Source organism: the organism of the source record quoted next, unplaced genomic scaffold (assembly GCF_019419815.1).
Source record: "Pyrus x bretschneideri cultivar Hongxiangsu unplaced genomic scaffold, Pyrus_bretschneideri_v1 Contig32, whole genome shotgun sequence".
Classification (NCBI taxonomy): domain Eukaryota; kingdom Viridiplantae; phylum Streptophyta; class Magnoliopsida; order Rosales; family Rosaceae; genus Pyrus; species Pyrus x bretschneideri.
Genome location: NW_025999635.1, coordinates 4,767,003 through 4,782,326, shown reverse-complemented (window position 1 = coordinate 4,782,326; position 15,324 = coordinate 4,767,003). Strand labels below are relative to the sequence as shown.

Here is a 15,324-nt window from a genome sequence, read left to right as displayed (position 1 = left end):
AAAATTGAAAACCAACAAGGTTTCAGTCAAATAATATTCATAGCTAGGGACCGCATCCAAAGTCTACCTTTATTTAAATCCGTCTAGTCCAGCCTAAGCGTTAAGTCATGTTCGTTGTCTGATTAGCAGTTAGTGTCTTTTAGATCTTTGCTCATTATACATTTATGTAATACAGCGATATAACAAGAAACGATGCTTAAATCCTCCTTCAAATAAGACTGTTTGTTCAAATCCTCCTTCAAATATTTTGGTTAGTCCAAATCCTCATTTGTATATTTCGAGTAGTTCACATAATCTTCTTGCAAACCCTGAACTTAGATCTTGAATGGATGTCTACATTTTTTCTTTGACTTTTTACCCTTTTAAATTCTATTCCTCCTCCCACCAACAAGGGACTAGCTATCCTCTGGTTTAAACTAGCAAAATGGACTGTTCCTGGTTAAATTTGAAGAAGTTGAGGATGGGGAGTAGTTGAGGTTCCACTATAAAACCAATTGACAATATTGAGAGTAGCCCAACCTTTTATAAGCCCATGCAAGGTCCCTCCTTCCATCAATGTGAGACCCATTCTCAACACACCCGCTAACGTGTGGTAAATTTTCAAGCCTAACATGTGGACAACAAAACGGGGTGACATGGACCGCATGTGGCCGTTTGGCTTCACACATGGGACAACTTGCTCTAATACATGAAGAAATTGAGGTTCCACCATAAGACCAATTGACAATAAGAGAAGTAGCTCAACATTTTATAAGTCCATACAAAGTCCCTCCTCTTATCAATGTGAGACTTATTCTCAACAAAATCTAACACCAAATGGAGAGAGAATTTAACACAAGTTAAACTTACAATAATATTAAACCCTTCTCTCTCCTTCCTCCATCGCTTCCCTCTCTCAGCTCTCTCTCTGAACTCGATCGACAAGCACTCTCCTCTATTCCGTTCGTATCGATTCCCACCTCAGCAAAATTAGAGTTGCGATGAAACAACTCGTTTAAGATAGGATGAAGAGAGAGATGGCTCTTCGATTTTTGATTGATTTCAGATGGGAGAAAGGAAAGGAAGAGAGACGGGATTTCTGGTGGTGGCAATTGGGAGTCCACGATTTTTGGATTGATTCCAACCCGGCGAAAGGAAAGGAGGAGAGGTGAGCGAGATAGAGACCCAAAAATAGGTAAACGGAAAGAGTGTGAAAAGTCGAAATAATAAAATACTGTAGGGGATGGATAATTAATAAAAAAAATAGCTAGCATTGTTGGAGATGCTCATGCTAAACGATAGAAAAGATGTGTTGCAAACAAAAACTCACCGGCCTTGCTTTCCACTAACTGCGCCAATCTTGTTCCGCACTACCGCGGAGGCATCCACACACTTCACAGGATTTTACAGCAGTACTCTTCTATATATTAATATAGGTACTACAAAGTGTTTCTGCAGGTACGTTTTTCACCATCCTCCCGACTGCCATGGATGTTCTTTCCTTTCCCTTACCTCCTCTCATAGCAATGAGTTTAGCGGTTGTAATTTTAACTGTGCTTGTGATAAGATCCCGTGCTAGAAGGTTGGGTGCTGAGAAGAAAAAGAGATACCATCCTGTCGTCACAAATTTCTTAAACACCCTCGTCAACTTCCCTAGGCTGCACCATTACATGACTGAGTTTGAACACAAACACAAAACTTACAGGGCGTACAATGTGCTCATAGATTACGTTGTCACCACGGATCCTGCAAATGTTGAATACATCCTCAAAACAAACTTTGCAAACTACGGCAAGGTACATTTGAAGGGTGAACATCTTAATGATTTTATATATAAGGAAAATATTTATGTTAGTTAATTACCTTAGTTATCTAATAACAGAAGTCCCAATTCCTGACCTGCTGCAGGGTTGGTACCACTACGGCATTTTGTCAGATCTTTTAGGAGACGGGATCTTTGCTGTGGACGGAGAAAAATGGTTGCATCAAAAAAAGGTATCGAGCAATGAATTAACTACCAAAATTGTGAAAGACTTCAGCAGTACAGTCTTCAAAACCAATGCATTAAAACTTGCACGGATAATTTCTGAAGCTGCAACCTGCAACAAAGCAATGGAGATCCAAGTAAGTATGCCATGTTTCAATAATAACATTTATAGCATGATTAGAATTAATTCCTTGTACATATGAGGAGTTTCATAAGGAGATCCCACGACACTGTAGCAAAACCTGGAGCACTCTGCAGTGAGGGTTAAGTAACTGAAACCATTTAGTTTTTAGATCTCCATCCAAGAATCAACCTTGTAAAAAAAAATCATTAAAATCCAAAATCGTTTGACCATTTGATTATCATTACGAACATTCGTCTTTTAAAACCTTGTGTACGTCTATTTATTGACTAATGATTTAGAGATTCAGTTAAGTTTTGTAAAAATGATCCTTGAATAAGGTTCCTAATTCTTGTATATAAATACAACACATATATATAATTCTTGGCGTTTTCTTTTTGGGACGAAGGAATTGTTTATGAAAGCAACCTTAGACTCAATCGTCAAGATTCTGCTTGGAATTGAACTAGACACCATGGATGGAACAAATGAAGAAGGTACTCGGTTTGCCCATGCTTTTGATGTAGCAAATGAAATGACCATCTATCGTTATGTTGATTTCTCGTGGAAGATCAAAAGGTTCTTAAACATTGGATCAGAAGCACTGCTAAGGAAGAATATCAAAGTGATAGATCAATTTGTTTATAACTTAATCAAAATAAAGAATGAAACAGATAATTCATCAGAAGATGAGCTACTGCAGTAAGTAATTAACCTTCCACTCCATGATTTGTTATATTAATTCCAGAACGAGTAATTAATTTAGTATAAGTAGTATTATTGTAAATGAATAATAAAGTTAGTAGTGTGGATGATTGGCAATATTGGCAGTTAAAGAAAGAAGACATCATTTCAAGGCTTTTGGAATCTCAAGAGACCGATCCAAAGTACTTGAGAGACTTGATCCTTTGTCTCATTTCTGCCGGAAAAGACACAACGGCTAGCACTCTTACGTGGTTTATTTATATGCTATGCAAGCATCCTCATATACAAGAAAAGGTTGCACAAGAAGTTAGAGAGGCAACAAATCTGGAAGATAGTTCATGCATTGATGAGGTTGCTGCCAGCCTTACTGAAGAAGCTCTAGAAAAAATGCAGTATCTACATGCAGCTTTGTCTGAGACACTCAGGCTCTACCCTGCAGTTCCATTGGTAATTTAGTATTTATCATCTAAATTAAAATGCATGTACGAATACTTCAAATACTTCCTCACTTTTCTGTATTTGAATCGTTATGTGTTACTTTTCAAGTATATAATAAGTTAATATACGCAATGCGTGCTGTCATACGTAGAACGCGAAAGTTTGTTTAGCTGATGATACTTGGCCAGATGGATTTAGCGTCAAAAAAGGCAATTTTGTGGGATACCATGTTTACGGAATGGGCAGGATGAAATATCTGTGGGGTGATGATGCAAAAGAATTTCGGCCAGAGAGATGGCTCAACGAAAATGGTCTTTTCCAGCAAGAAAGCCCTTTCAAATTCACAGCTTTTAATGTACGTAAGAAACAAACATGTTGATATGATTTTGATCACCATTTAGACATGTTACATTTTATTAAAACGCATGCACAAAGGATGATCTTATTTCTGAAGAATTTTGACATATATATATATATATATATTTACACTTGTCGTTCTCGTACACAGGCGGGGCCAAGAATTTGTATAGGAAAGGACTTTGCCTATAGGCAGACAAAGCTCATCTGTGCCGTGCTTTTAGGGTGCTACAAATTCAAGCTGAGTGAAGAGAAGAAGGTGGCCCATTACTTGACCAAAATCAGCCTCCATATAGACGGGGGACTTTATGTGCATGCTTCTCCAAGACCTTAATTAGATGCCTTAAACATATTTTCCTTCCCCATGCAATTTGTCTTTTTAAAATTATTATTATTATTAGAATAGTTTATGAGGAGAGTGGTTTCGAACCAGAAACACATGACTGAAAACTCAATAATCTATCAATTAAAATATTGAATCACATGCATCTGCCTAATATATGAGAGAATACTGTTGTATTTGATAAATAAAAAAGAGTTATTACAATGAATCCTTCTTTACGTGTTTGATGATCACAATTGTAAGTCCTATGATTATATACTCAATCATTATATCACAATAAATTATTTAAAAAAAAAAAAAAAACTACAGTGCTGGTTACATTCACAAAGTCATTTTGGTTATAAAAAAAATTAATTTTGCAATATATGATATTTTTGTTTTCATTTAAATTTTGAATTATTGGGTATTTGTAAACAAAAAGAAAAAAATAATGATCATCTGACTGGGAGAAAATTTCCTTCCTATTAGTTGTGGAGTGAGGAAATTTAGTTTTGTCGTAGAGTTGGATCTTGTTGGAGTCATCTTTAATATCATTAACAGAGAATTAAGATGCCACAATAAATCTATAGATGTCAAACATTGGTAATATTTTGAAATACCCAATTAAAACTCCAACAGAATACATTTTGTCCTAGCTCATAACAGAAATTTAGTTTTTTTTTTTTTTTTTTTTTTTTTTTTTTTTAATAACTCATCAAGAATTTTAATTCTTACTTTCTTGTAAAATTAGTATTCAAAGTCATGATTTTAAGAAACCAACTTTTTATCTTAGCTTTTATTTTTTAGTTATTTGAACCCATATAACATCTTTTTATACTCAACTTAAATTTTAAATGTGAATTGTCTTTCTTATCTATTGCATAATTACCATCAAATACACGGTAGGATTAACAATAAAACTAAAATTTATCAATAAACTCATACCCAATTGTTAAACCCTAGCTTCATGCAATATTTATCCTACGTTCATTCCAGCTAAAATCCTAAGAGCTCTTCTAGAGAAAACATGCTTTTTTTTTTTAATTTTTTTTATCGGCGGATGGTGATTTTGAAGTTTTAAATCCTCCAACTAATGTATGAATTGATTTGTGCAATTTTTTTTTTTCGGTTGATTTCAATTTTTTTTTAGAGTTGAGAAGATGGGTTTTTAAATTTCAATTTACAACCATCAACGCTGAAAGTTGAAAAATGAGTTATTGTGTTTCATTGTGTAAATGGTGGCGAAGCCTCCCCTACCAATTTGGTTTCCTCGAATGCACTCCATCAACATGGTTGAAAATCTAGGGCTAACCTAAAGAAAAAAGGGTTTGCTACCAGTTACGAAAGTAAATCAGCATGTGGTTTGCTGTCACTTACCTTAGATCATGGAATAATTGAAAATTGGTTCATTAGGAGGCAGCAAGTAACACACAAACACCAAAGTACAAACAAATCAACAGCAGCAGACATTGGAGCCATAGTGATGTACGCAACTCTAGTAATGGGGCACATCATCTCAAGAAATTCTATTAATTCCTATATGTCATAGTATTGTACTACATCAACTACGACGTAATGTTGTATTGACGTAATGTTGTATTACATTAATGAAAGCATGTCATATATAGAACGCGAAAGTTTGTTTAGCTGATGATACTTGGCCAGATGGATTTAGTGTCAAAAAAGGCAATTTTGTGGGATACCATGTTTACGGAATGGGCAGGATGAAATATTTGTGGGGTGATGATGCAAAAGAATTTCGGCCAGAGAGATGGCTCAACGAAAATGGTCTTTTCCAGCAAGAAAGCCCTTTCAAATTCACAGCTTTTAATGTACGTAAGAAACAAGCATGTTGATATGATTTTGATCACCATTAGACATGTTACATTTTATTAAAACGCATGCACAAGGGATGATCTTATTTCTGAAGAATTTTGACATATATATATATATATATATTTACACTTGTCGTTCTCGTACACAGGCGGGGCCAAGAATTTGTATAGGAAAGGACTTTGCCTATAGGCAGACAAAGCTCATCTGTGCCGTGCTTTTAGGGTGCTACAAATTCAAGCTGAGTGAAGAGAAGAAAGTGGCCCATTACTTGACCAAAATCAGCCTCCATATAGACGGGGGACTTTATGTGCATTCTTCTTCAAGACCTTAATTAGATGCCTTAAACATATTTTCCTTTCCCATGCAATTTGTCGTTTTAAAATTATTATTATTAGAATAGTTTATGAGGAGAGTGATTTCGAACTAGAAATACATGAGTGAAAACTCAACAATCTATCAATTAGAATATTGAACCACATACATCTGCCTAATATATGAGAGAATACTATTGTATTTGATAAATAAAAAAGAATTATTACAATGAAGCCTTCTTTACGTATTTGATGATCACAATTGTGAGTCCTATGATTATATATACTCAATCGTTATATCACAAAAAAAAAAAAAAAAAAAAAAAAAACTACAGTGCTGGTTACATTCACAAAGTCATTTTGGTTATAAAAAAATTAATTTTGCAATATATGATATTTTTGTTTTCATTTAAATTTTGAATTATTGGGTATTTGTAAACAAAAAGAAAAAAATAATGATCATCTGACTAGGAGAAAATTTCCTTCCTATTAGTTGTGGAGTGAGGAAATTTAGTTGTCATAGAATTGGATCTTGATTGGAGCCATCTTTAATATCATTAACAGAGAATTAAGATGCCACAATAAATCTATAGATGTCAAACATCGGTAATATTTTGAAATACCCAATTAAAACCCCAACAGAATACATTTTGTCCTAGCTCATAACAGAAGCAATGGAAACATAGAAATGCAAGGCCATGCCTATCATGATATCATCCTCTACCAAACTCAGACTTCTCATAGGGAGGTTCATCCAAGATGTGAACTCCATCTCTTTCGCATGTTCCAAACGATAATCTGCATCAAAATTAGAGTATATATATTATAAGCATGAACTGAAGTTACACTGCAAGCAATTCCAGAGACTGTTTGAAAGATTTTTCCAATCGATGTAAACATGGGTTAGGTGAAAAAATATACGTAAATATCAATTCGATTTAGAATTCCGGAAAAAGAATTCGGTTAGCATCGGCATCCATTTGGGCTTTTTATCCTGTTATAATATTTTGGTTTTTTCATATATGAAGCTGTATGGGAAGGCTATTGATACAACAAAGTAGTTCTTATCACCATCCCCACTATCCCCACTTAGGGTAGTCATGGATTTTTCTTTCCACTCTCATGGCAATAAGTGTAGCACTAGTAAATTTAGCTATAGTTACAGTCGGTTGGGTACCGAGAAGAAAAGGAGATGCCATCCTGTTGTCACAAACTGCTTACACACCCTCGTCAACTTCTCCAGACAGCACGATTATTTTATCATTGAGCATCCACACAAACACAAGACTTTCAGGTATCTTAGCTTGATTGTAAATTATGTTTACACCGTTGATCCTGCAAATGCTGAATACATTTCAAAACAGACTTTGCAAACCATAGCAGGGCATGTACGTAGCAACTTATTGATGGAGTTTTGAGACTCCATGTCCCACATCGGGGAACATAGGTTTCCCGAGGGCATTTATATATGTTTTGTCTTTTATACAAGTGTTTAGGATTTGGACAACTTGGTAACGGATTGAAGGTTTGGGTTTTTTGTTTGTGTGGATTAGGCTTGTGTAATATAGCTTAATATAATTAATAGGGTTGTTTAGATATAGGCTCATGCAACTCATATATCTCGGATAAAAACTCACATATGAATCAACATCCAATAAAAATCTAAAATTTAAATAAATTGCCACATAAGAAAACAAGTAACCTATTAATATAAGTTATTTACAATTTATGCCACAACTTTCTATAACTGTTCTCATACAACCATTATGGCTAACGTTTTTAACTATTTCTTTTGCCAGTCTAATAATGGATTAATATAATGCATTACAATATCTCTTAACTATATAACTTTAGATAAATTATTTTGTGAACACATAAACATACATATGATAGTAAAACATAAAATAGAAGATACATTTTTTGAAAAGTTAAATTGTAGGTAAATTATATTCATACGAAAACAAAATTGTAGATACACTATTGTTGTTAAAAAAGGTAAATCTTTTATGTAGTATTGTAGATACATTATTGTCACCGTAGGTAAATTAGTTTCATATAAAATCAAAAAGTAGGTAAATTATATTCATACAAAAATAAGATTGTGGATACATTATTGTTAAATAAGAACAGGTAAAATTTTATCCTAAAATTTGAACAATAGGTACATTATTTTATTGATAAATATTTTAAAAGATAGACTATTTCACTAAATATATATATATATATATATATATATATATATATATAGATTGAAAAATGTTGTTAAGATTAAGAAAACTTGCAAATTAATTCCTATATCAAATTAGAAGCAAATTTTATGGAGTGAGAGAAACATGAATCAACCAAATTAATTACAAAACGTGGAAATCTTGAATTCTCATATAACATGCAATGCATTTAGAAGTACCTTTTTATATTTTTTTTATATTTTTTGTAAAATCATTAATCCTCCTTAAAATCTACATATGTTTAATTGTGCACATTAAACATGCAAAAAGGGGTATTTTAGGCATTTGAAAAATTTTAAATGTGTAAAGTCAAACATAATTAATGAATTTGCTAATGTGGAGTCTAGTCATTGGGTTTTATTCAAGTAAAAAATTTATGTCGGGTTTTATATGAAAGAAATTGAGTTTGAGGGGTTAAAGTCATATTTTCAGTAATTAATATTAATTAATCAAGGCAATGGCCTTGGGCTTTGGAAGTTAAAATTAATTTAATTTTAGATTAAATTTTTAATTAACATATTAATTATTTTTTTAATTAACATATTGATTATTTTGATTAAGAGACACAACTTTTTGAAAGAGTTGTGCACTTTCAAATACGTTCAATAGGTATTTGAAAGGGTATAAAACAATCTATATATTCGCAGTCTCAGTTTCCAACAGAATCATTCTTTTCCTCTTTCTCTTTCGTACAAAAATTTCCAGATAGTAAACACACAAAACAATTCGCCAGAATTATATAATCTAGTAAGGATTGTAGAATTAGATAGTTGTATCATGGTCGAGCAGGCGTCATAGAACCACAAACACAAGAGTGTGACAAAAATACTGTTCGAAGGACATAACTTTTGCGCTAGCCTCTGTTGTTGACCATTGCTTAGTAGTTTCGGGATTGGTCAAGTATGGTACAAACAAAATGTAAAAAGAAATTATAAGAGTTCAAATAAATTTTTCACATTTTTATTCTCAAAATTTAATAAACGCCAAAATCATGCCGATCGCTTCTCATTATTAATGTCCTAGTCTTTTGGACCACTTCTGATCCCCGTTCTCACCGCTATGTCACCAAACCATGTACCTATGGCCATCCACCGAAATTAAAGTCCCGCAAAAATCGTTTACCTACCTTTTTTCATTTGCTTTTTTTTTTCCTTTTTTTTTTTTAATAAAAGATATTATGTATATTATGGGATGAGAGACTGAGCTAGCAATAATGTGGTTCAAATTTGTCTTTGGTGAGAATCAAACTTAAGACCTCTTACTTTCATTAGCTTTGAAATGCACGCCATACTGCTTTATGTTTATGCAATTTGGGATTAAAAAGATATCAATTCTTTAATTGGAAATTTTATCTTTTAAATAGATGTAAAGATAAATTTACGTATTGAATTGAGTTTGTAAGGGTATATTAAGTAGTAAATTTGAATTTAAAGATATTATTTTTAATTAAAAATAATTTAAATGTAAAAAGAAGTTACAAGAGTTCAAATAATTTTTTTCACATTTTTATTCTCAAAATTTAATAAACGCCAAAATCATGCCGATCACTTCTGATTATTAATGTCCTCGTCTTTTGGACCACTTCTGATCCCTGTTCTCACTGCTATGTTACCAAACCATGTACCTATGGCCATCCACCAAAACTAAAGTGCCCCAAAAATCGTTTACCTACCTTTTTTCATTTGCTTTTCTTTTTATTTATTTTTTATTTATTTTTTTTTTTTTTAAATAAACGATATTATGTACATTATGGAGTGAGAGAGTGAGCTAGTAATAATGTGGTTCAAATTCGTTTTTGGTGAGAATCGAACTTAAGACCTCTTACTTACAAGTGAAGATGATTACCATTAGACCGTAGTACTAAATAACAAAATTTTTCATTTAATAGATCAAACAAATTAACTCCCTGGTTATAATTGAAACCAAAATCGGTTTTTTCTCTTGTGGTTTAGTTTCATACCGAAATCGTTTCAAAACCGCAAAAATTGAACTCGTTTGGTGCGGTTCAGTTTGGTCGATGTTTTGGTTTTCAATTCTAAGCGTCACCTGTATTGGAGACTGATTTAGGGACTTCAAGAGAATATTCGGTTCCTTAAATGAATATTGTCTTTATGGGACGTCTTTACAATCTAATCCCTAAATGTAGAAACTAAAATATTAAAATATTATTATTTATTTTGTTGGAGTATTGTGACCGTTGATAAAAACCAACGGTTCAAAAAAAGAAAAGAAAAAGGAAAGCGGTAGGAATGGCTACAAGCATTCACATGGATGGGGTTCAAAAAATAAGAAAAAAACCAAAAAGAGAAGTTGTTGTGCGCGTGCAACATTCACACATGAGTGAGATTTGTTTCTCCCACTCACAAGCAACATGGAGTCCACTCTGAGTTTCTAGACAATCCTCACATTTGAAGATTTCTTTGAAGTATTCGGTGAGTCCTTATTTATTGGGATGTTTTGAAAACTTCTATTCCGATTCATTAGAAACCCTTTGTCTATTTATAAACTATACTATTGCAGGGACTTCATTTAGGCTCCCCATTAGAGATGCTCGATCTCATACCCAAATCACAGTCTCCAGTTTTTACCGCACAAGAGTATTCTTTTTTTACTTCGGCTGTCTCCTCCCATTCTTTCCTGCTATTCATTGACTCAAGTTATTTTCGAATCGGAAAAAATCTGAACCTCTGATTCAAATCTGGATAGGGTTGTCTAACAAAATCCTAGATACTGGATACGGTTGTTGCTTGTTCGAACTCAATAATAAAATGAGTTTTTCGGTTACTGTAAATAATTAAAAGATGGGTCATTTTGGTTCCGGTCCCTAATCAATTTAATTGTTAGACTGAAACCTTGTTTGTTTACATATATTAGAATAATATTATTCACAAAATTATAGCAAGAAAATAATGTACCCACATAATTATTAACATATTTTAAAAAATAACTATTGATATATTTTAAAACATAAAATAAATATATATAATCAGCATAGGTACATTTAGAAAAATAAAAAAATGGGTACAAATAAATTAAATAGTATGGGTACAAATACAAGTAAAATTGTAAAAAATATAGGCACAAAAAGAAATTAATATATGGGTACAAATTAAAAAAGTTTGCAAATTAAAAATGGGTACAAACTAAAAATAAAAAATTTATGATAAAAAATTTAGCCATAAATATAAATATACCAAATGTAACATCTCTAACACTAAATGAATATATTTAGAAATAAAAATATTTTATTATCGAAATAATTAATGACGTTTATTAATACATAAGGACATTGATAAAAAATTGAAAAGAAATTAGGTTTTAATCAATGAAGTAACAAAAAGAGGAATGTGAACCTAATTTCTCCTTAAAAGATATCTCACAAGTGGAATGAGGATAAGGTTTGAGGCATTGAAACTGTATGTGGGAAGATAGACTAAATAAATTTAAATTCATTATATCTAGAGCAAATTAAAGTCTTCTTCTATCTTACCAAAAAAATAAAATAAATAAATAAATAAAACGGGAGAAGGAGAAGTTTTCTCTTCTATATATGATACTACGAAGTGGTTCTTTTTTTCTCCACCCACTGGGAGTGTCATGGATTTTCTTTCCACTACCATAGCAATAAGCACAGCACTAGTAATTTTTGCTATAGTTAGGACTAGACTATGTACTGAAAAGAAAAAGAGGTATCATCCTGTGGTCACAACTTGCGTACACACCCTCATCAACTTCAACCGGCTGCATGATTATATCGCTGAGTTCGGACACAAAAACAAAACTTTCAGAGCGCTTAACTTAATTGTAAATTATGTTTTCACTGTAGATCCTGCAAATGTTGAATACATTCTCAAAACAAACTTTGCAAACTATGGCAGGGTATGTACGTTGTATATTATGCGACTAATTAAGAAACTCATGCTAGTACTTTGTCTCGCGCTTTAACCTAACGGATATGCATTTGAAGTTTTCTTTTAAATATGCTTCTTAAGCTAGCTTGATGATCTGCTGCAGGGGTTGTACAGCTACAACATATTGGCAGATGTTGTGGGTGACGGGATCTTCGGTGTTGATGGTGAAAAATGGCTACATCAAAGGAAGTTATCTAGCTATGAACTATCAACAAAAGTCGTGAAAGACTACAGCAATGAAGTTTTCAAAACCGATGGAGTAAAACTTGCTGGGATAGTTTCTGAAGCGGCAAGATGCGGCCAAGCAATAGAGATCCAAGTAAGTTTACTAAAATGAATCAATATTCACATATTGTTAGTTCATCTGTTAGGCAGATATTGAAATCTTCTGCTTGTTCAATATTTTTACTGGGAAGGATTTGTTTATGAAAGCGGGGTTAGATTCAATCGTCAAGATTCTGCTTGGAATCGAACTAGACACCTTGTACGGGACAAATGAAGAAGGCACCCGATTTTCGCATGCTTTCGATGAAGCAAACGAACTTACCCTATATCGTTATGTTGATTTCTCCTGGAAGATCAAACGGTTCTTAAACATTGGATCAGAAGCAGTGCTAAAGAATAATATCAAAGTGATAGATCAATTTCTTTACAAATTAATCAACAGAAAGATTGAGATTGCCCATAATTCATCAGAAGACGAGCTACCAGCTGCAGTGAGCTAATTACCTTGCAATCCGTTACTGATTAGTTTAGTATTATCGTTACTTAATATATATACATGATTGGCAGTCAAGGAGAGGAGACATTATTTCAAGACTTTTGGCAGTGAGAGAGACCGATCCAAAGTACTTGAGAGACTTGATTTTCAGTCTCTTTGTTGCCGGCAAAGACTCAACGGCTAGCAATCTTTCATGGTTTGTTTATTTGCTTTGCAAGCACCCTCATATACAGGAAAAGGTTGCAAGGGAAGTTAGGGAAGCAACAAATCTGAAAGACGATTCAAGCATTGATGGGCTTGCAGACAGTCTTAGTGAAGAAGCCCTTAACAAAATGCAATACCTCTTTGCAGCTTTGACTGAGACACTCAGGCTCTACCCTTCAGTTCCACTGGTAATTTGATTAACATCTTAAATCTAGTGCATGAATATTAAAAGGGAAATGGTTTCCGTCCACCCCCTGTTTATTTTCATCCTTGTAATAATTGGATGAACTGAGTTGTAGACATGAAAGCATAAGAACTCGTCCATTGATTATCTTTTGATTATTCAAGCCAACGCCAAAAGATATTGTGAATCGTTTAAAACCATTTAATTAACAATATTCTGACATGACTCCTGCATTTTCGACATAGAATGCGAAGATTTGTTCATCTGATGATACATGGCAAGATGGATTTAGTGTCAAGAAAGGGGATATGGTGGGGTACCATGCTTATAGCATGGGTAGGATGAAATATCTATGGGGTGATGATGCAGAAGAATTTCGGCCAGAGAGATGGCTCAACGAAGATGGCATTTTCCAGCATGAAAGCCCTTTCAAATTCACAGCCTTCAGCGTAAGAAAATAAAATGGATATGATCACTAGTACATGCCACAATTTATTTCATTTTATTTTATTTTTTTTACAAAAATTACGAAGTAATTTTGTGATTTACATACGCAGGCGGGTCCAAGGATTTGTGTAGGGAAGGACATTGCTCATAGAGAGACGATGATCTTTTCTGCTGTGCTTTTAGGGAGCTTCATATTTAACTTAAGTGATGAGAACAAAGTAGCCCATTACACGACCAAATTTACCCTCCACATTGATGGGGGCCTTTATGTTCATGCTTCTCCTAGATTTGCGCATCCATGACCAACCTTAGAGAAGCGCTACTATATACGCTATATCATTGAATGTGTAACCTATTCATGTATCTCAGTTGTTGCTTAACTGCTGCGGTCTCTAGGGTTCGCTACCTCTGTTGGATGTCAGCCCCAATATTCTTCCACAAAGTACTAGATTATAGAACAAGCGGTTTTACTATGCGATCGAATTATGTATGTATTCTTTATAATTCAATTAAACCACGCTTTAAATCGATAAATAATTACAGTTGGGTTCTTTTTTGTGTTTCAGTTACTTTATCAGTTTGTTATGCCTAGTGTTGTCGACACACAGTTAATTGGGAAAGTTAAAAAAAATTGACAAAAACCAACTGAAAGATAATCATCTTCATTTTCATGCTAGCTAGCTAGATGCCCCAAACTTGAAAAAAAATTGCTAAATGTAAACGAATCAATGCGTGTGGCGTGGGACGGTAAATACATATTGACATGCTCTCCAAGTGGTCTCAGCAATGAGTGTTCACAGCTTCCCAGACCAAGTTATTCGGGACTGGTTCGATAACTTCCTTGACTATTTTTGAACAATAACAAAAACCTAACAACAATTTCACAGTAAAAATAATGAACCACAAATAATTCTGGTTTATCACACACCAATCAAACCAAGAAAATTCGTGTGTTCACGGGGTCAATTTTTTTCTTTGGAAATAAAAAGACGAACCCAGTAGTAGGACATTAGGATAATTTCATTTTGATTTGGGTTTTTGGGATCTGTGTTAGAACTCTCTTCTTATCCCTCAATTTCTGTTTTAAAGGTATAGTAATATTTTCATATCATTTTTTTGTTATAATTATCATAAACTTAAAAGAGTGGCTATAATTCTATATGAAGTTCAAATTTTGGTTATTTTTCCAAATTTTCCCACTTAATTCTCTAGTATGGGCATGCTTGGGGAGGGGAAGGCCCTACTCATTCAAGTCAAGCATTGCGTTGGTTTCTATAAATTAGAATCACACGCATAAAATGACTTGGAAAATTTGAGTTTAATAACGTTTTTGCAATTGTTGAGTGTAGTATGAGTTTGATTCTTATTATGATATAGTCTGCCGCAACCACTAAACTCACACCAATATATTTCAACTCACAATGTCATCAAATTGAATCATTTTATTATAATTGGTTAAACTGCAGTTTTAAGGTAAACCTGAACTAATCTAGATGGTATCCACCCCTAGTTTAGTCCTTTAAAGGAGATCCTACGACACTGTAGCAAACACATGATGGGGGCGTTTGTTTGA

General features: G+C 33.4%; 1 protein-coding gene and 1 pseudogene across 2 annotated transcripts; both read left to right on the top strand.

Annotated features, from left to right (window-relative positions):
- The first annotated feature begins 1,466 nt into the window (after nt 1–1,466).
- On the top strand, nt 1,467–3,921 carry LOC103935478 (annotated as a pseudogene).
- Nucleotides 3,922–11,571: 7,650 nt separating this feature from the next.
- LOC103941257 (cytochrome P450 704C1-like) lies at nt 11,572–14,224 on the top strand. Of its 2 annotated transcripts, XM_048590754.1 has the most exons (6): nt 11,575–12,163; nt 12,299–12,514; nt 12,612–12,911; nt 12,988–13,308; nt 13,550–13,753; nt 13,862–14,224. In XM_048590754.1, the coding sequence occupies exons 1-6, from the start codon at nt 11,882–11,884 to the stop codon at nt 14,051–14,053; spliced, it is 1,515 nt and encodes a 504-aa protein (XP_048446711.1). In that variant the 5' UTR covers nt 11,575–11,881; the 3' UTR covers nt 14,054–14,224. The 2 variants fall into 2 exon arrangements, with proteins under 2 accessions (XP_048446712.1, XP_048446711.1); XM_048590755.1 differs by lacking the exon at nt 12,612–12,911 and having other exon boundaries at nt 11,572–12,163.
- Nucleotides 14,225–15,324: the final 1,100 nt, after the last annotated feature.

Bases quoted from the DNA above. Each gene is read 5' to 3' on its own strand.
- LOC103941257 (XM_048590754.1), top strand. From the start codon at position 11,882: ATGGATTTTCTTTCCACTACCATAGCAATAAGCACAGCACTAGTAATT. The intron at 12,164-12,298 runs GTATGTACGTTG...GATCTGCTGCAG, and splicing joins ACTTTGCAAACTATGGCAGG to GGGTTGTACAGCTACAACAT. The intron at 13,754-13,861 runs GTAAGAAAATAA...TTACATACGCAG, and splicing joins TCAAATTCACAGCCTTCAGC to GCGGGTCCAAGGATTTGTGT.